This window comes from Lepisma saccharinum, assembly GCF_977018435.1.
Source record: "Lepisma saccharinum chromosome 12 unlocalized genomic scaffold, izLepSacc3.1 SUPER_12_unloc_1, whole genome shotgun sequence".
In the NCBI taxonomy this organism is placed as follows: domain Eukaryota; kingdom Metazoa; phylum Arthropoda; class Insecta; order Zygentoma; family Lepismatidae; genus Lepisma; species Lepisma saccharinum.
In genome coordinates this window covers 15,442,036-15,463,232 of record NW_028142891.1, presented here as the reverse complement: position 1 = coordinate 15,463,232, position 21,197 = coordinate 15,442,036, and the positions used below count along the sequence as shown (strand labels likewise).

General features: G+C 38.5%; 1 protein-coding gene across 1 annotated transcript in view; it reads left to right on the top strand.

Moving 5' to 3' along the window:
* Nucleotides 1–20,641, top strand: part of egr (TNF superfamily member 12 eiger) — a 122,183-nt gene extending 101,542 nt beyond the window's left edge. The window contains exons 2-4 of the mRNA XM_083115785.1: nucleotides 3,812–4,535; nucleotides 15,030–15,166; nucleotides 19,940–20,641. Of these exons, the coding sequence (XP_082971911.1) occupies nucleotides 3,812–4,535; nucleotides 15,030–15,166; nucleotides 19,940–20,194 (1,116 nt within the window). The 3' untranslated portion in view covers nucleotides 20,195–20,641. The remainder of the gene's footprint in view (nucleotides 1–3,811; nucleotides 4,536–15,029; nucleotides 15,167–19,939) is intronic.
* Nucleotides 20,642–21,197: the final 556 nt, after the last annotated feature.

The following is a 21,197-nucleotide window of genomic DNA, read 5'->3' as shown; positions in this document are numbered from 1 at the left end:
GTCAAGAGACAGTGTAGTGTTGGTGTGCGTGTGTGCGCGCGCATGCGTAAGTGGTTTGTGTGAGATGTTGAGGATCCCACTTTAAACTGTAGGTCCAGTCCCGATTAGCCTTACTGTGCATAAAGTGGACTTTAAACAGCAACTCAAGCTACGTCACTTGAATTCCGGCAGGGATGGGATCTTCTCCTGAGCGGTGAGCTGTATCGTCACTCGTCAGGCTACATGTGAACAGTGTTGAAATTGCTTAAAAGTATCTAACTGTTACTTTTTGTAATCCAGGCTCAGTTTCTCATGTAACATGTAACGAAAACAGCTGTTACTTCTCTGCACTTATCAACAGCTGAGATCAAAACATTGATTCATTCATTCATTTGGATCATTATACTTCGCATTTCTGCCACTTTTCGTTAATCGCGAAGATGAAGATGGGTGGTGTGATGAAACTGATAAAGGAACACTCACGAAGAACAGCCATGCTCAGGCCGGGATTCGAACCCGAGACTCGTGGTATCGTTGGGCGCTGTGCTAATCACTGCGCCTGCGGTTGAAATAGTCCAATCATTTATAGCAGTGATTCTCAAACTGTGGTACGTGTACCCCTAGGCAGATCCTTCTCACTAGAAACACTGAGGATTTACTATAAAAACTCCAAAATTGTGCGTGGCGGCTTTAGCAACTAATTCTTCTTCTTTACTTTTTTAAATAACTCTGGAAAAATATGTGAAATTAAGTTGTTTGTATACTTCTTAGCATACGTGTGTTTCACGTTTGTATTTTTGTATCTAATCATAAAGACTGTAAACGTAGGAACACCCAATAAAATAATAAATGTAGGATTCCAATGTTTATTTGCTTACCATCTTTCCGCATACAGCCCGAATACCATTTTGTTCTATTGCAAATACACGCCTCCAACATATCACCACGCCGCACCACTGAGGCAACCAAGAAAATTTCCCAAACCAAAACCCGCCACTAGAAGAAATCCTATGGGCGGGGGGGGGCATTAGACGTTTAGTCGCGACTAAAGGGTACAATAAGAGTGGCCACATAAAAGTAGACCGGCGTGGTTGTACCGGATACCGTCCGAAAGAAAGGCACGAAAGAGTAGGAAAATGTGAACACTGGCTTACCTGCATGTTACATGAGATGCTGAAAGTGGCCCCCGTTAACGTCGAGACACTTCTGCGCACGTCGCAGCATATTGGCTGACACAACGTCTTCAAGGGTGATGCTCCGGATGGTGTTGGTAACGTCTTGCTGCAGTTCAGCCAGGGCATGGGGGTTACTTGCATACACCTTCTGCTTTAAGCATCCCCAGAGATAAAAATCACGGTAGAACAAATCCGGGAGACGAGGGGGCCACAATCCCACTCTTCTGTAAACAGTTCATGCACCAGTGCCAGGGATTCGTTCGAAGTGTGGCATGTGGCTCCATCTTGTTGGAGTATAGTCTTTCTTCTGGTTTCATTTCCTCGTAAAACGTTTGCAAGAAGCCACGATAAACTGCACTATTCACTGTTGATTGAAAGAACACTGGAGCCACTATACGTGTTCCTGAAACTGCACACCAAACACCAATTTTTAGTCATGAAGGGGCGTCTTGGTGCTCAGCGTGCAGGATATGTGAATTCTCAGCAGACCAGTACATCATACTCAACTAAGACTTTAATTATAAAAATAGAGATGACTGTGTACGACATTATACACATTCGTAGGCAGGAAGCATAATAACAGTATTATTTCGTAGGTGGTTTTGTTCCTGGATACCGTCAGCACATATTCTTCCACTATCACAATTCGCTGCTGCACGGAATTCTCGACGCGACTTGTTTACCAGAACAGCTAACCATTTGACAGATCCATGAGCAACTAACAATGTTTATGAACAATTAAATTAAAACATGAATGAGTACGTGTATTGCTTGTGCACAGATTTCTATGTCTACTTACATAACAGAGAGTTACACATACAATTATTAGCTCGTCTCTGGTATTACCCAGCCAGGCTACTTTTACGTGGGCCACCTTTTACTTTGAGAATCGCTGATTTATAGGACAAGAATGAAACATGTAAAGGGATAAAGAAAGAACGAGAGAGGGAGAAAGGAAGAGAAAAGAGACACAGGATGAAAGAGTAGACAGAAAAAGAAAGAAAAAGAAGAGAGATATATAAAAAGAGTAGAGGAAGGCAGAAAACAAAGAGAGAGAGAAAGAGAGGGGAGAGAAAAAGTAGGACTAAAAACAGAGAGAAAAGAAAGGGACAAAACAAAGAGAGGAAGAAATAAGAAGATAAAAGAAGGGGAGAGGGAAACAAAAGAACGTGAACTAAAAGAAGAGAGAGAGAATAAATAATATAAAGAAGTAAAAAAAGATAAATAAAGGGAGGACTAAAAAAGAGGGAAAAGGGACAGAGAAGGAAAAAGAGGCGGAAGAAAAGAGAAAAGAAAAAGGGAAAGAGAGGAAGATTAGGAGAAGAGAGAGGAAGAAGTAGACAAAACTTATGAAAGAAGGGAGAAAATTAAAAAGAAAGGTAGGGAGAGAAATAGAGATGGAGGAAGAAAGAAGGCGACAAATAAAGGAAAAATAAGAGGGAGTAAAATAGATAACGAGAATAAGAGAGAGAAGTAGTCTTGTAGCCATCCATGACCATCATTTAGAAGTAAGACGCTGGTGACAAATCAGCGTTCAAGAGCTTGCAGTGGTCGGGCGGGAAAAAAGAAAGCTCTTGTCATTGGTCGCGCAGATCACCATTGAACAGTGCTTACCAAAGTGTGTCCTGTGGTTCCCTGGGGCGCCGTGAAATGATTCAATTTGTAATTTAAGTCAATAGCAGCATGTAAAGCATCAAATTGTTTTAAATGTGAGAACAAAAAAATGAGGACATGACTATCGTGCTGCCACCTACCTCTCGCTTTTAAGAATCATGTAACTTTAATTTTTTTCTGTGCCTTTTTGTAATATCTTGTTTTGTTGTTGTTTTGCTGCTATTACTGTTTCAGAATAAAATGGTCATTAAGTACTGTATATGGAACTTTTGGTAAATAAATAACTTACAGCATAATCAACAGCTGACTAACCAAAATATGACTGCTGGTTCGCCAATGGACCAGTTGGAGGCGTCTCGTGAACGCATGCGGTGCTTGCTGCGCATGCGTCAATTGTGGGAAAAAGAACAGCTTGCTCTGCGACGACATTAATGAGCGTTTCTACATTCTAATTTCTTCATATAGGAGAAGTATTTATTTTATACGAGTAGACAGATCACTAAGCTGGTAAGCTTATATTACATTTATTGGATCTGAAGTGAAAGAAAGTAATAATTATTTTCCCAGAATTGACGCATGCGTCACTTCAGATCCAAGAAATGTAATATAAGCTTTGTTCAGCGCTCTCGTATAAAATAAATACTTCTCCTATATGAAGAAATTAGAATGTAGAAATGCTCATTAATGTCGCAGCAGAGCAAGCTGTCCTTTTTCCCCACAATAGACGCATGCGCAGCATGCCCCGCAAGCGTTCACGAGACGCCTCTGCGGCAGTTGATGTTACTGGGCAGGCGCGATCCGATCACTGTTGCCAGTTACTTTTTATAAATAATCGGCCTTTTTTTTAAAAAAAAAAAATTGAGCTCGTATAATAAACATCTGCCTCAAAATGTTGATATATTCTTGCCAGAACAGAGTTTCCGACAATTGTTAAGAATCGTGTAATCATCTTGTATTGTCTTGTTTTTTGTAGTCTTGCTGCTGTTAGTGTGCCTGAAACTTTAGGTAAATAAAACAAATAAATGAATTCTTTTCTTCCGCAGGTTCGAGAAGAGAAGATCGTGAAGGAAGACGTGGAGGAAGAGGACTCGGATAACAACTATGACGAAGACGACGATTACTCAGAGTACGAAGAGTACGACGACTACATCGGAGAAGAGGGCAAGAGGACCCGGCGCCACATCGAAGAGACCCCGGATGGAGTCCCGGTCATCGACGCCAGCTACGGCGTCCTGCAGAACCGCTCCAGCGAAGGCCTCAGGCTGTACGAGTCCCTCGTGTCGTCAGGCAACGACGACCCGCGCAGTCCTGACGTCAGCTGGGAGACCACGGAGAACCCCATCAAGGAGTACCACCGGGTGAGCCCCCTCTGGTCCTCGAAGCAGAGGCGCAAGAAGTGGAGGGAGAGCTCCGGGCCTCAGTTCGCCGACCAGGTGGTGTACCAGAGGAGCAAGGGGAAGCCCCCAGCCACGTCGGAGGCGCCGATGATCGAGAGGAAATCCAGGGTGAAGCAGACAAAGACCTCCCAGGGGCAGGACCACGCCAGGCCTTCCTACCCGAGGACCACCACCGCACCGCCACCCACCAGCAGCGAGGAGGTGTTGGTGAGGGTCTACCAGGCGCCGGAGACGAGGTCCAACGTGGTCCAGGTGAGGTCCAGCATCCCAAGAAGGATCAGAAGGCGACAGGGGGCCAGGAGGAGGTTCGCGGCCGTCCACTACCATGGAGACTCCAGCAACTACACCATCAACCATCCCAACTACAGAGGTAATTCTTTTTCTTCTCTTAACCCTTAGTTCTGACTCTGAAGTTAGGTGAAGGGCTACTAGGGTAAAAACAATTGAGTAATAGAGAACATTAGATCAGTAGTTATAATACTGCGAAATCCTGAGGGGGCAGAGGGAATTTCGTCCCACACGAAGTCTTGCAGTAAAAAAATCCACCCACCAAAAATGTCCGCGAGGGGAGAGTTTTTATTATACGAACGAAGATAAGCAATTAGTTTTGATTGATTGGTTGATTTGGTGTTTTAAGTCCACTTTATGCACAGTAAGGCTAATCGGGACTGGACCTACAGTTTAAAGTGGGATCCGAACCACTTGTGCCTCCACCGGGTATCGAACCCGGGACCCCTTGATTACAAGGCGACGACGCTACCACTGCGCCATCGGGGAGGCAATTAGTTTTTAACTTCAAGTATATTATAATATGAGATAATCAAATAACATACAGGTAGAAGTAAGGATAATGTAGGTATCTATCACTGTGTCCCTTGCATGCGAAAATAATGGGTGTTAAATTCGTCTCAATATACACAATGGCCAGGGTTGGAAAAAAATTTTTTTTTAAAAAAAAAGAAACAAAACAAACAGTTTTCTTTTGTTTTAAACAAGAACGGAAAAACACATTTCAAACTAATAAAACGTTTAAAACATAATGCCAAGAAGACTTATTTTCTAAGAATAATGATTAATAAGGAATCTGTTAATCATCCAAGGATGGACTGTGTTTCTGTTATAAAGTAAACGCTTGACTAACTTCTTCAAATACACAACATTTATGTTAAAATTTCGTACGTAGGCTGTTCAAAAAGTTTCAACTAATCCACAGTTGCCAGGCCCCACTGAGTCCACGTGGTAGCTACTCTGTCTTTTTTCTTTAATACGACATTTTATCGTCAATGCAACTAAATATTGACATTAACAACAACAATGTGTACATTTTGCAATGTATTAAGTGAGGAACAAAACGTTTTCTTTTCATCAATGTAGTATTAAATTTTTAAAATATTTAAACACCTGTAAGAAAGAACATAGCCAGGTGTTTTAAACGTGACATCACGATATGTTTCTTTGTTAATTCATACATTTTCAGCCACAGAACAGATTAGATTTCTATGCAGAGTAAACAGAATGACACGCATTGAATGAAAAGGCATAGTTACAAAACACGCAAATAAACACCAACTATCAAAAATCAAGTATTAAAATGTGTTTTAAATAAGTCTGAAAAAAAATGTTTAAATGTTTTATACATTTGTGAAAAATCAAAGCCATGTGTTCTAAAGGTTTAAAACAAGTTGTTTAAAAACATCCCAACCCTGACAATGACCCTTCATGATATGCTCGTATTATAATCCTGTGTTCAAATATTCACCATATTATTTCACTGTACACATAGATACTGTGTATGCATTATGTAAGAAAAAAAAGTTGAATATTGGACACAACGAATTCTGTTTTTTCCTTCCGCTAGAAGTTAGTTTTGGCAACAGTGGAATAGCACTGGCTGCCTATGATCTGAACTCATGTTCCTTCAAAAAGCGTACAAAAATAATAACAGTCTTGAATTCCTCATATCCAAACAAATTTTTAAAACCCTCATTGAAGAAATTAACAAAAAATGCTATCCTCATCCCTCCTACCCAAATGACACCCTACTGAAATATAGATCAAGCATATCAGATATTTATTTATTGAGAAAATTCCAGATACAGCACAGATATGGCCATTTCAAATTGAAATTGTCAACAACGAATGGAGTAAAACAACACAAAAATGATTACCAAATTAACAAAAAATAAGAGACCGAAGGACATACTCCGAGGGAAATATGCCAACACTTGATGGGAGGTCATTATAGTGTGTGGGAAATCTGTGGATGAGAGATTTTTTTTAAAAAAAAACACCAGTCCCAATCTGGCACGAATGGGAGAAGAGTTTACAGGATTCTTGTTTTGAAACCTGATAGTAAGAGACCTGTAGGAAGGCCAGGATGAAGATGGAGGGATAACGTTGAGATGGACCTAAAGGAAATCGGTAAGGATGGAAAAGATTGGATTGATCTTGCTCTTATGGGAGGCTTGCGTTGCTGCAGCCATAAAGCTTCGGGTTTAAGAGCCCGTATCACCGCTGGTGACGATACCTAAAAAATAGGTTCTTGCGTCGACCTTCTGTGCTCGAACAGTCAAGTGTGTGGCATTTAAATTTTACTGAGTTAAAGATCAAATATGAAATTTGTTATGTCGTTAAGCCCTTTTTTAAATACATTATTTATTACGTAGTTTTCCTTATCTCAATTTCGTAAAATTCACTTGATCGCCAATTATATGTAATAACTTAAATCAACATTTTAAAGAACAAGAAAGCTTCTACTGTTCTTCTACAGCAAAGAAATGAAACTGATCTTACATAATTTTCTTTAGAATGTCTGTAGTTCGTCGACGTACAGAGCAATGTATGTAAATTCTAACTTTGACGTTTCTAAGCTGGTCGCGCTAGCCGTTTCCCCCTCTGTACCGCTCGCGCTCAACCCCGCCCCCCCCCCCTCCTTGGCCCTTTTTTCTTTCACAATCGGCCGGTCTTCCAAGAAAACCGCATGCTGAGAGCTAGGAAAAGAAAAAAGAATTCAGGGAAAGCTTTTGGGGGGAATCAATGGTTTGGGCGATGCTTGTAAACAGTTCTTCACTACGCTATATCCTAATACTAAATCACGATGGGGTTGTAGTGCAATGACAACAGTGAAGAACGGGGGATTTCTCCAGTATATTGTTCACGAATGGGAAGGGCTGGTTACACAGACTCAAGTACACCTTTACAAAAGGTTTGTCTGCAAAAGAAAAATTGTGCCAAATTATAACTTTTTTTTTGTGAGAACACGAAAGTCCATTACCAAGGGATTTTTTTAGGGGGAAGGTGACTTTACTCAAAGTTTTTAGGTAAATATTGTGTAAATTCTATCTGGTGGTGGATTATCAACCAGTAACGCAAATTAATGACTTTTTAGCTGTCGATCATAAATAAGTTCAATGAACGTTCATTGTCAGTTTGAGATATTTCTGAGGGTCAATGGTAAAAAATACTTGATGGAAATAGTGCTATTTTTAAACATTTTGAACGTCCGTTCAACTTAATTTCGAATTTGGCTCCTTTCATGATTTGTAAGTAGGGGGATAAAATATATTTACTTAATACTTTACTGCGTTATTTTATCACCAATTACATATATATATATATATATATATATATATATATATATATATATATATATTACAGTCAGACCCAAAGAAGTCACAACATAAGATAGTTCTGTGTCATCATATACAAAAATACTTTTAGGCATAGGTCTTATGTAAAATAAAATACATTAATTATATGTTGTTTTTTCTTTTCCAAAGACATTATTTAGTTGAATAATATGACAGACTTACTATTGATAATGACCATACAAAACACACCATAGAAATTTCATTCACTTTCAACTTTCTGGGGCCGGCCACCGTGGGGGAGTGGTTAGCACATCGCGCTACGACGCCAAGGGGTCCCGGGTTCGAATTCCGGCTTGGCCGCGGATGTTTGTGAGTGTCCATTCATCAATTTCATCATATCATCACTTATTCCCTTCTTCGCAAATTGGCTAAAAGTGGCACAAAAAGCGAAGTAAAATAAAGCAAATCAATCAACTTTCTGGATATACGACAAATAACACTATTTCTGTATAAGGAATTTTAGGCGTGCTCAGATCCTCCGATTATGGGGAGCAAGGGCCTTGATAAGAGTTCAGCTGACGAAATAAAGCCTTCATTCCATCTCACTGTTTTTATTACATTGATGGGAACAAAACAGGGTCGTGTGTGTCCCGACGCATCTAAAATCACTTTATTAGATGAATTTCAACTTCAGTGGCACCATCGTTCTCTGCTGGCGCTTTATTTTCCATCTCTGCTGTTCAAAGACTATTGTACGTATAAACGTGGTTTAGTACCGCAAATTCAAAAGAACTACACATAATTTATTCATGTGCAATATATGGGCAATTTATTCTGCAGACACATACAGATAATACAACTAAAGAATAAAATATGTGGAGGTGTTAATAAGAAATTTGCTAGTGGGAGAGTCCAATTACATAGGAAGTAATACACTACCCTTTCCTTACGTAGTTACTTGGAACTTTCGTAGGTTTGAAAATAGTATTTACTTTTATTTCTATAAAAGCATAATGTTGTTTAAGAACTGTTATTAGATTCTTCTGCACTAAATTTCTAAGTGAGGCTATTAAGGGGCAACTTCTCCCTTCCCCCCCCCCCCCCCATTTACTCACCGTATGCAAAGAGTGTGAATACTTTTTTGCTGAAATGGGAAAGTGAACCACAGCAAGAAACTAATAATATACGTCTGTTTTTATGAACAGCTGCAGAATTACCTACAAACTTGTTGAAATTCACAGTTTTGCTAGCTTGTACTCATTGGACGAAATACATACAGCCAGGGACGGAGCTACAAGGAGGTCAGGAGGGATGAAACCCCAACAACATATCTAAGCTCCCTGTAGCCCCCAGATTTTTATAGTACGGTAGACGCCTTTCGATCGAAAATTAAAGAAGTAGAAGCTATCTTACGTAATATTTTCCATTATAAAACTTACCTTAGGGCAAGGCCATTGCTATGTTCAAGTACATTTCCTGCTTTTATAAGATCGCAAGATTATTGCAACGTGTTGTACGTAAAATCGTGGTTGGAGGTGGCAGCTGCAGATCTGCATGGATCAACAACGGACATTGATTATTTAATACGTACTAAGTAATTGTTAAATCACAAGTCTCCAAACTTGCCAAAAAAATTTACAGATACTCTGCTGCCTATCTGGTAGGTGGATGTGTTCAGAGGCTGTGGGATTGCTGTTTGGTTGTTGGAGGGTCAAACGATGATAATACGATGCCTACGAAGTTAAAAGATAACAATTATTATCCTATGTAAAGCATGTCACTATTTTTGGAGCGAGTGTTAAAAATTAATTTTTATAAGTTGGAGGATGTTACCAATTGTATTGTGAAGGTAACACTGAGAGAACAAACATATTTTCAGTGCAAATTCACCTACACTAGGAGACAAAAGCATTGACTATCAATATCATTGACATAAATCAATGGATACAGTTGCAGCTCTCGCACTGGGCAGATGTGATTAGTAGTGAAAATAACTACCAATAGTTTTATATATGTTTCACATCTGATTCTTCTCCATGGAATAGAAATTGGCCACTCGGCATAAATTATTTTCCAACGTCATAAATAATAATTTATTAACATGAAGACCTAGGCTTACAAGGAATAAAACTGCCCAAGCTTGCTGATTTTTGCACTAAATTGCAATGTTTAGTTGCACAGAGGCTAATCGGGACAAAACCTACAGCCTATAGTGGAATCCGAGCCACTTAATTAAATGTCCCTAACCGTGGATCGAACTCGTGACCCGTCGATTACAAAGCATCATTATTACCGCTAACCGAGGCGGGAAGGTTCACTTATAATCTTTCTAATTATTAACATTTAAGAGTTAGTTAGTTTCTTTAGTCTTTTAATTCCTTAATGTCGTATTTTTGCCTCTCGGATGTTTTCAATAACGATGTAACGATGAAAGGATTGAGAAAACATCGCTGACAATTATGTTCATTGCAAATACTCGAATGACAAACTACAATCAGAAAAGCTGCCCCCCGTGGCGGAGTGATTCAGTTCTTTTTCACATGCATGCTCGGATCCGGAGAGATAGTTCGCAACTATGAATAAGAGGAGTGTACAGTTAACAGAATCAAGCATATCTGGAAACTAGTAAGCTGCGTGAAAACGTGTATTTCAGGATAACTATGATAGATATGAACAAGAAACTGTATTAGCCTTATCTGCGGATGTTTAAAAAGTCCTGTAGTAAATTCACAAATTCGTCGTTCCGGTTCAATATGAGTAATATGCATTGGCTGTAAGTAGTTTTAATTGTATCAAAAATGCTAAAAGTACACATTTTACTAACTACACGACTTTCCCAATGATCCCAAATGGCTAACTTGGATTGATATTCATGTGCATTAGCACTGGCCTCCGTGGTGAAGTGGTTAGCACATCCGGGAGTTCGAATCCCGGCATGGATGCTCTTTGTGAGTGTCCGTTCATCAGTTTCATCATACAATTCATCCTCAGGCGGAGCACAAAGCATGACGCCTTAGGTTGGAAGACACGTTTTTATTACGTTAAGAAAAGAAAGAACATCAAAATCATCTCACTTAGGATAATCCACCAACTGCAGAAAACACAAAAGAATGTCTTCCGCCTTTTCTGCACATGTGTCGCAACAGGGTGAATAGCTATGCACTACTACAAAACATCGTCATTATTTCCCTAGTTTACAGCACCATACAGGAGAGATATCCTGCTACTCGATGTTATAAACTATTCCATATATGTTGGTCAGAGGCGTGCGCACGGGCGGGGGGGGGGGTTGATTGCCCCCTAATCACGGACGTTCGCAGATTTTTCCACAAAGGGACAAGAAAGGTATTTTTTCATTGGGCATATTACCCCGATACTAGTACTGTCCTCTCAAAAAACACCACTTGAATTTGAAATTATCGCATTCCTGCGTCCCCATTACATAATAATTAATGTAAATTACTATGACTGAAATCTAATTATACTTGTGAAATATATACTTTTAGGTTGACCTTCGTTTTCAAGGTGTGGTCATCCTTGCCCCCCTTCCAGACGTTCCATGCCCCTATATTATTATACTTTCACCTAGAAATTTAGTGGAGAGCAATATTGTCGATGTTATTAAACAATATTATACTCTAAAAGGAAATGGCGCAACCACAATGGGACAGGGGGCATTGCTTATGCCTTTTTCCAAACTTGGACGGAAATCATTGAATTAAAAGAAAGCAAGACTAGCAGAATCTACTAGTAGCAGGACAAAAGGATACTCAAGACGGAATTAGTTTTCACGTCCATCTTCATTATTTCTTCCAGACGGTCAGGATCACTTGCAGAGGGTTACAGAGGGACAATTGTCCCCTCGACTTTAAATTTTATACAAATAAAAATATATCCTTATCAGAGGATCTGCGCACGCCTATGATGTTGGTACCTTCTTCTAATAATAAAAACAAGTTAAAATAACAGTAATATTAAATTAATAATATTAAAATATTAATTAATATTGTTATCACATGAATGGGAAAAGATGGCATAAGAATAGGAATATAACAGCACGTATTCATTATCTAGCTCATGAATAGTTAAGATCGCTTCAATTTGTATAAAAACAACTGACCTGGCAAGGTGATTGTGAAACAGATAAGGAATTGAATATTTATTGAATAACGAAAAAGGATGCTAGATCCATTTGACGAAAAGTAAAGCTCTTAATTTAATATTTAAGCATATTACTTAGGTAGTGGTGTGTATAAATCTTCTTTGATACAGTCATCCAAAGTTGTATGACCCCAATGTAATCCTTCCCTTACAATAAGTTTGACGGAAATACACCTATCTCGATTATACGACAGATGCTAAACAAAACAAGCATATTTACATAATTTAATTTTAGTAAGTCTCTCGTGGAAGATTCGGACTCCCTGGACACCCCGCCTCCCCTAAATAGTCCTTGGCTCTATTACATGTAAGTTGTATTGCGATGTTCGTCAATGTGTGTTTTTCTTCTTTCAGACACTCGGAACATGTGTTGTCCTGTCACAGAAACCCTCTCGGCTCGGAGTTATAAACGTTCGGGCTCAAAAGAAAGGTCTATTATGGTCAGAGCCTGACCTTCCCCGCGGGGGGGGGGGGGGGAGTAGCGGACAGGGAACCTTGTCTTCTGTTTCTTTCGACACAGCAACCCTCCCACCAGTAAAGTCTACCATGCAATGGATTTGCGTTCGAAGGGGGAAATGGAATCAATATTGGCAAGACTAGGAAGAAAATTTGACATCTGTCCGGTGCGTTTTTCGAGTGACGCTGATACGGGCTCTTAAGAAGGCTAGAGAGTTAGTTAGTTCAGTCTATATTTTTTGTGTAAAATAGGTTTGTATTTATGTGTTGTGAGGATAGATACTTGAAAGTGGAATTACTGGAGGAGTGTGTTGTAACGGATTTTGCCATTGACAATTTTGTGTAGAAAATTGAAGTCATTCTGCAAACGGCGCTGATAGGGAGGCTGTAAGTGTAGATGGGACAGGAGATGTGGTGTTGAAAAATTGCGTAATGAGGGAACCCTGTAACGAACTATAGCTAGGAAAAAGTGCAAGACTGAATCAATTCTAGAGAGCTGAGTGGGACACGCCATGGACCAGACAGGAGAGAAATATTCTATTATTGGGTAAATGAATGACTTGAAGTATAATGTGGGGCCTGAGAGTCACTAATTTCGGTGAAACGATACAGTAAACCCAGTGGTCGGAAGTAGCGCGCTACATGTAGCGTCGCTACTGTAGCTAGCTACAAAAATTATAGCGGTAGCTGTAGCGGCGCTACATTTTGAAGATTGTAGCTGTAGCTGTAACTTCGCTACAGCTACATTTCATCTCTTCATTTTGAGGAAATTTTTGAATGTGAACACAGCGTCAAAAAAAATCGGCAAAAACGCTCTTGTTATCACAGATTATAGATATCTGCGTAATTTATTTCATTACTATAGAATAAATCTAATATCCATATAACTAAACTGATCTGACATATATGAACATATTCTGGCTAACAGCTACGTTTATTGAGCTGCATCGCTATTTTGGGGAGAAAATACGTCGTTTGAGGCCACCCTGAAAAAAAAAAAAGCCTCATTTGCGCCACCCCAGGTGTAAGAGAGAGGTAAATGTCATGCATCTTGCAGTGCAAAAACGAGCGATCCATTCTCCACTACAATGACAAAGCAAAAGTGCCACCAGCAATCAGTAGTTCAGCATTGATCATTGTCAGTATATACCTGTAGGATCTCACCAGCAAGAAATTATAGTTACAAGAATGATACACATACACTTTCTGGAATTACAATTATTTTCGTCACAATATTCGTTCAGAAATTTTAAAATTGCAATACGTTCAGATCACTCGAGTTTACGCACTAGTTTACGTATAATATTGTAAAACGTATGTATGTATGGTCCGAACCACTAGTGTCACCGCCAGGTGTCGAACCTGGGGCCCCTTTGAATACAAGGTGACAAAATTTCCACTGTTTCTTCAGGGAAGCATTCCCAACAGGAAACTTACGTAAAGCATCTGTTGCTCATTTAGCTATACCAGAAAAGCATCCCTCGGCTATCCGCAAAGTTAGAGCAAACATCTAACGAATTACGCTCGTATAATAAATAATGATCTATTTTCCAGTAAGTACAACTATCATACTAGGGGCTTCTTTTGACAATGCCAAGATTTTTGTGAGAGGATACTGATTTGATGTTATTACCACCAGAGATGGAGTAAGATGACTTGTTCTTCTTGAGAGAGATGGTGAGACTTGTATATTTTTCAGGATGTAATGTAAGCTCCCATGTCAGGCACCAGGAAGTAAATGTTTTATCATTCTATAGTAAATGAGTATCCTTGGAAGTGGAGAATTTCTCTGAAAATGGTAGTCATCTGCAAAAAGAAGATAATTACTAGAGGGAGCTGTGACAAGATCAGCAAGGTCGCCAATGAATAATATGAATAAGGGAGGTTCTAGAACACAGGCCAGTGTAACTCCAGAAAGGACAGGAAGCAAGTTAGATGCAGTAAAGCCCCTATCACACGGAACTGGATTTCTAGTTGGAATGCCCTAGTTGGCGATGAACTGACTTTCTGGGTAGTAATCATGGCCGCCTGGCTGACTGCTTGACTGGTTTTGAGGAATAGGACATGTTCTAATTTCTACTAACTTCTTCGACTAGATTCTGTGGAACAGCCAATCAGAGCAAAGTTTGGCCATGTGAAGATATTCTGAGAGTTTGTAAAGTAGCCTTTTTTTGTCTGTGGCTTCCGAGTGCATACAACACGAAAGGCATGTTTACAATTGAAAAAGCTAAAATATTCTTCCATACGTGTATAGTAAACGTTGTAAAGTACGTATTTTATCAGCGCCGTTCTACTCTACCTAAAACCATTTAATGCGATGCGATATTCCTCTCGGTTGGATAGTTATCGTATTTTAAAAGTGTGAAGTGATACGTTGCTTACATCTCGCGCGGCCGCCATTATGGGAACGAAAGACTATCGACAAGTACGGTATAACAAGTACCGTGTGAGGCGAAAACTAGCAAATGGGTAGCCAGTCCAGCGTCAACTAGAGCATTCCAACTAGAAATCCAGTTCCGTGTGATAAGGGCTTTACTAGAAGAATGACAAGTTGTTGGAAACCACTAAGGTAAAATGTGTAATAGGTATTTCATTTTAGGCAGAAATTAATGTTGCTGGGAGATACCATCATCAATTCTTATGTTTGTTCTCTTCAGGAAACGGAAGGCTGAGGCATCCTGACATGATCTTCAGGGACTGGTCGCCCACCAGTTGGAGCTCTGTAAGCAAATTCCATCTTCACCGTGGCATCCTTACTATCAGGGAAGGTGGAGTGTATTTCTTCTATGCACAGGTAATATTTTTCAGTCTGTCTGTACAACACAGAATGCCCTTGCTTGTTTAGCCCTTCATCGGTCGCCACTGGCATATGCAGGGTGGGAGCTGATGGGGCTGCAGCCATTCTCGAAATCTTGAGAAAATCACAATTTTTAAATGAACGCAGTAAAGAACTCAGGAAGAACCAAAGTGCTAACTGAAAACCCTCTTTAAATAAGCCCCGATCACCATATTTAAATTTAACCAGTGGTATCGGTATCGGAAAGTATCGGTTAGATCTTATTTACAGATACCAGCCAATACTCTTCTTGGAAATTATGAGGAATTCTGTTAATTGATTTGTTTGATTTTGTGTTTTAAGTCTACTTTATGCACAGAAGGTTAATTGGGACTGGACCTACAGTTTAAAGTGGGATCGAATCTCGGACCCCTTGATGCCAAGGTGATGACGTTAAGACCATGCCATCGAGGAGGCAAGTTTGCATTAATTTTGCACCATTATTGTGTGGAAAAACTGTACTTTCTGATTACATAAGACATTTTAATATTCTGATGTAAAATCTTGCATGTTCTAAAACAAAACTCTAATGAATTAATGCATATAATTGGCAATAGTTAATATTTTGAAAAACTTTTAATTACACTGATAAACAAGCCGTAGATATCTGTCATGATGTTGACATTTTCTAATGCAGTTTTTCATGCTGATTTCAAATCTAAAAACCATTTTGCATTATCACGTCAGGTTTTGAAGATATCGACAAAATTTTATTTTTCATGGAATACCGTTCCTCAAAAAAAATTTCGTCGTTTTTAGTAATTTTTCGTGCAACACCGAAATTTTTTTCGTCGTTTGTGTACACGGTTATACTTAATGTAATACGTCGAAATATTTTCGAGATCCCATTACTATACTTTCATTTGTTTCTTTTTTATTTTGAGTGACAGTAGATTATGGCATCCAGAGGTTGCATAATTTCACCAGATCTGTTTTACTATGTGTGCGGCTATCTAACAGAAATCCCATCGGAAGACTTTTACAAAGTTTCTGAAGAAAGCATATGAACTATACTTTGATTCGAAGGTAGATAGTGGTAAGTCGTGGACACCACAGTTCATATGTTTGACATGTGCACGCAACTTGCACGGTTGAATAAGGAAGGCGAAGAAGTACTGCTGCTTCATCTGCGAGTGGGATAGCAGAGATAGGAAGCACCACTACATAAAGAATTGAATTTGAATTTGAATTTAAAATTTTGGGGGCATCAGCAATAAGGCTATTTTGCACCCGTCACATTATTCGGGGTCCAACCCCTTATCGTTACAAATAACAACTCTAACGTTGCATAACTAAAAGCATAAAATATAAAATATTAAAATCTTATGACTTTCGTTAAAAGCTGAGGCTGTAAAGGAGCACTCAGCACAAATAAGGACAAAACACAGGACAACACAAACAAAATGATACTGGCCATGGGGCCAGTTGCCAGAGCCACGTTAGTCTGCAGTCCAGGGTGTACTACGCGGAAGTGAGGTTGACTATTGGGTGCACTACATGAAAGGAGAACCCCTTACACCCCACTACATAAAGAAGAATTGGCTGATCAGAGATAGAATCCAGCCATGAAGTAAAAACGTCCTTCGTGTGCCGTTGGTTGAGAGTGAAAAATTTACCATGCCACCGCTTCATTTGAAGCTGGGACTCGAAGAATTTCGTGAAGGCACTAGACCACGACTCAGAGGCTTTTCGGTACCTGTGCAAGAAGTTTCCGGAGTTGAGTTATGCGAAAGTGAAAGAAGGTGTGTTCATAGGTCCACAAATAAGGAAGATCATTGCTGACAGCCACTTCCAAGACTTAGTGGGTGGCACTGAAAGAGATGCATGGGTGGCATTCAAGTCAGTCCTAGCCAATTTCCTTGGAAATTATAAATCTGCTGACTATGTGAATGTTGTGCAGAAGTGCATTAGTGCGTACAGAAGACAGTTGGGTTGCAACATGTCCTTCAAAATTCATCTCTTCGACTCACATCTTGACTTCTTCCCCGAGGACCTAGGTTCCGTCAGCGACGAACATGGTGAACATTTTCGGTGATGGAATCACGCTATCAGTGTCGTTGAAGTGGAGCAATGTAGGCTGACTACTGTTGGACGCTTCAGCGTGAGATGTCAAATGCTCAGCACAAACGCAACTCTACAGCCAAGAAATTCAAACCAAACACCTTAAATTAAGGAAGTATTTTCTATATGTATGTATTTTATATGTGTATTATACCTTCAACTAGATGTTACTATATAGTATATGTGTTATGTGATGCATTTGCATTATTTTCTTAGCTAAAGCCATGTTCAATAGTACTCTATGTAACAAAAAGTGCTCTAGTGAAACCTATGTCTGTGAGTTGTTTGCGTTGATACAATGTTAAACATATATAAATGGTTGATGTTGTATATCTCAAGAATGGTGGGTGTTACAGACAAATGGTTTGCATATTTTGAATCAGCATGTTTCAATTGTCTTAGAACGCGTGTTGGATACCAAGATATCCACCGAAATTATTTTTTTGTTAATCAGTTAATCAGTGTTATAACAATTTTCAAACAGCTAACGGTGTAGATATTGGCTCAAAATGATATTGTATCGACTCAGTAATAACTATGAAATATTTTATTTTGTATTTCCAACCCCTCCCAAAATAAAAATCCTGCATAAGCCAGTGTGGTAGCACCTGGAAAATTAACGCAATCGATCGCCCTGTATCTGTGAGATGCAAGTATGGTTTTGCTAACATGTTTTAATTTTCACCTTATTTTATTTTACTTCTACATAATGTAGGGCTAAAGATGTTTAAGAATCATTATACAGTGTGTCCCGCTGAAACGTCCAATAAGAGAAAAATTCATAACTTGAGATGTATTTGAGATATTTCTTCAGAGTTTAGTTCTACAAATAGAGTAACTCAAAAGGTTTTCTTCTGTGTGGTTACTCCACACATAGGCATGCGCATAACCACATTGTTTCGCAAAGCACGGCAATGCATTATTTGCGGCGAGCCCAAAAGCGCCAGTAGCAAGCAATGTGAACTCGACAAAAGAAGGTTTTCTGTGTGCTTGCTTTCGCCGAGCTGAAGTCTGTAACACTTGTACAACGTCGTTTTCAGCGTATCAATTATGATCAACTGACAATGTTCCCACGTTTAAAGCCATCAAGTGTCTCTTGAAAAGTATTATTTTAGAGTGGTGAAATTTGGGCGACCTACCTTAAAAGAATTAAGGTAGGTCACCCAAAGTTCACCACTCTAAAATAATACTTTTCAAGAGACACATAAACATCTTATGGGAATAAAAAAATAGCATAACAATGATAATGTCTTAGGATCTAAAAAAAGATTGCAAGAAACATGCTTCCCTTTCTCGTACAAAAATAAAAAAATGAAGGGCTGTAATTGGTGAAGTTAGGGTACATGTGTTTCCTAAGTTCGCCACTTATGTTCATGTTGTTTACTGAAAAAAATATGTACGTTAAAAGTAGTTCATTAATGTAATATATTTCTGTGCTGAAAAAGACTTGGTTAAAATATGCAAATTTGTTACAAGAAATAACTATATTAGATACGATAGCTGTAATCAACACCCAATGAAAAAATCTTTCTTCCTTTTAATCAAGACTAAGACTTCTCCAGATTTTCTTTCACCCAGTTAGAGTACTTTTTTCGTGGAGCACTTTCATCCATGGCGTTCAAAATGAATACTAGTTTTTCAATTACAATTAAGTTATCATCTTGGCGCAAGCTGTAGTGATGAAATCAGGAACAGGGGCAGCATTTAACAACATCATCAAACAGTTGGACAGGGCTAAAGGAAATTAATATCAATAATATTCTCAGAAAGTACACAAAATGCACTTTAAAATTATTATATCACACTGTCTGCATACATAACTGATTCGGTTATATGAAACAGATACTTACGGAGTAACTGTAGTATCATCAACAATTGGTGAACATCTTGAGCCAAGCAATATTGGTGATGCTTCTTCTACGTTATATGAAGCACAAGTTCATGCTGCTATCTTTTGGCTAAATCTGGTATCTTTCCGAAAATCACAGGTGGTGAACTTGGGAGCACTGGTGAACTTTGGGTGGTTTATCTTAGTAGTAGTAGTAGTAGTAATGGATGTCCACTAGTATTTTTTCCAGGTACGGGCAAGTGAGGCATGCTTTCTACCATAATAATGTTTCCCTCTTAAGAAACACTCATTCAGTTTGAAATGATGGTGTTCCTGCAAAGTCCTTTTAATAATTAACATAAATTACTTTAACTGAAATAATATATGTGAAATATGTATAATTTTAGGTTCATTCATCTTTGTCTTGGCCTTCCTACAGGTCTCTTACCATCAGGTTTCCCAACAAGAATTCTGTAAACTCTTCTTTCCTCTCCCATTTGTGCCACATTGTCTAAGTCTCTTCATTTAATTATTCTAATAATAATCTAGAAATGAATACAAATTATGCAGTTCTAAATTATGTAACCTTCTGCACTCACCTGTCTCCTCATCCCTTTTAGGTCCAAATATTTTCCTAAGGATTTTATTTTCAAATACTCTTAACTCATGTTCCTTTTTTAATGTAAGGGACCAAGTTTCACATCCATATAATACTACAGGCAAAATTAGTAATTTTAATTTTTAATGTTAAAAGTACTTTTTTATGAATATTACTGTGAAGTTACATAAATTACTTTAACATTTGTTATGGCACTACAACATCTGTTTTCATTCTTCTCCAGATTTTCTACGTTGATGCACATGACATCAATGGCTATGTTGTCAATGTGAACGACATGCCAGTTTTGCAATGCACAACGATGACCCACACATCGCATTCTATTGACAAGGAGAACTCCTGCTACACGGGATCTGCTCTTCTGCTGAAACAGGGTGATACAGTTTATTTGAAGGACCTAGAAGATTCCAGATATTCCATCTTCCGACCTGAAAAGAGTTTCTTTGGTCTCATAAAATTGCATGACTATAAGCCATGAAGGACAAAACCTACAGCCGAATGAAGTGGATTGTAAATAAGTTGTTTTTTTTAGGAAAAAAAATATGTGCAGGCTTTTTTATTGGGCACAGATTTGCTTCAAATACTTTTTCAACAGGGTGTACATATTTTTGGGTGGACAATGTTTTGGTATATTTATGTCCCTGCATCGTTTTAATTTTTTTTTTTGAGCCAAAGAGATGCGCTTTTAACATTGGGTATTTGGCATTTACAAGGAGACATCGAGAAAAAACTACTATGCAAGGAATGAAAAACAATTACACTTATGGAAATTTGTATATCTGATGTGCACTGGAAGTGACCAGCAACTTACTGTCAGATTAAAAATTTACTCGAGTTTGGACTTTAATTAAAAATTAACAAAATTTCATCAAAATTTAGCTTATTCAATTCCGTGTTCATCTATGGTAACAATTTTTTTTAGTTTGCCTTCAATTTCTTATCGGCATGAAAACAAAACAAAAAGGGGTTTTGGAAGAGATTCAAAACAAGACTAAGATCATATTTGTAGGACTATCCAATACTAAGAAAAAGTTGCTTTGTAAAATTGACAATAATCTTTTTGACCGATTAAAAAAACAACAACTGAAAATTAAGAATTCTGTTTAAAATCTTTCTGCTTGTTACACATTAAAATTCCATCATGATTGCACCACAAGTTTTTTATTTATAGAATTATTAAGAGAGTGGTCGTTTGGAAAACACCAAAAAACTTTTTTGTTCTCACAATGCTAAAAAATTGAAGGCGTACTCAAGAGGAAAAAACTGGTTACCATAGATCAAAGCAGAATTCAATAAGCTAAATTTTGATGTAACTCGATTTTACAAAGGTATTCTGGTTAATTTTTAATTAAGAGTCCAAACTCGGATATCCAATAATTTTTAATCCAATAGTAGGATCGATACTCACATTACATATAAGTTTGAAGCAAAAGTATTAACAACTATTCACACACACAGGAGCACAAAATGTTTGGGCAAAC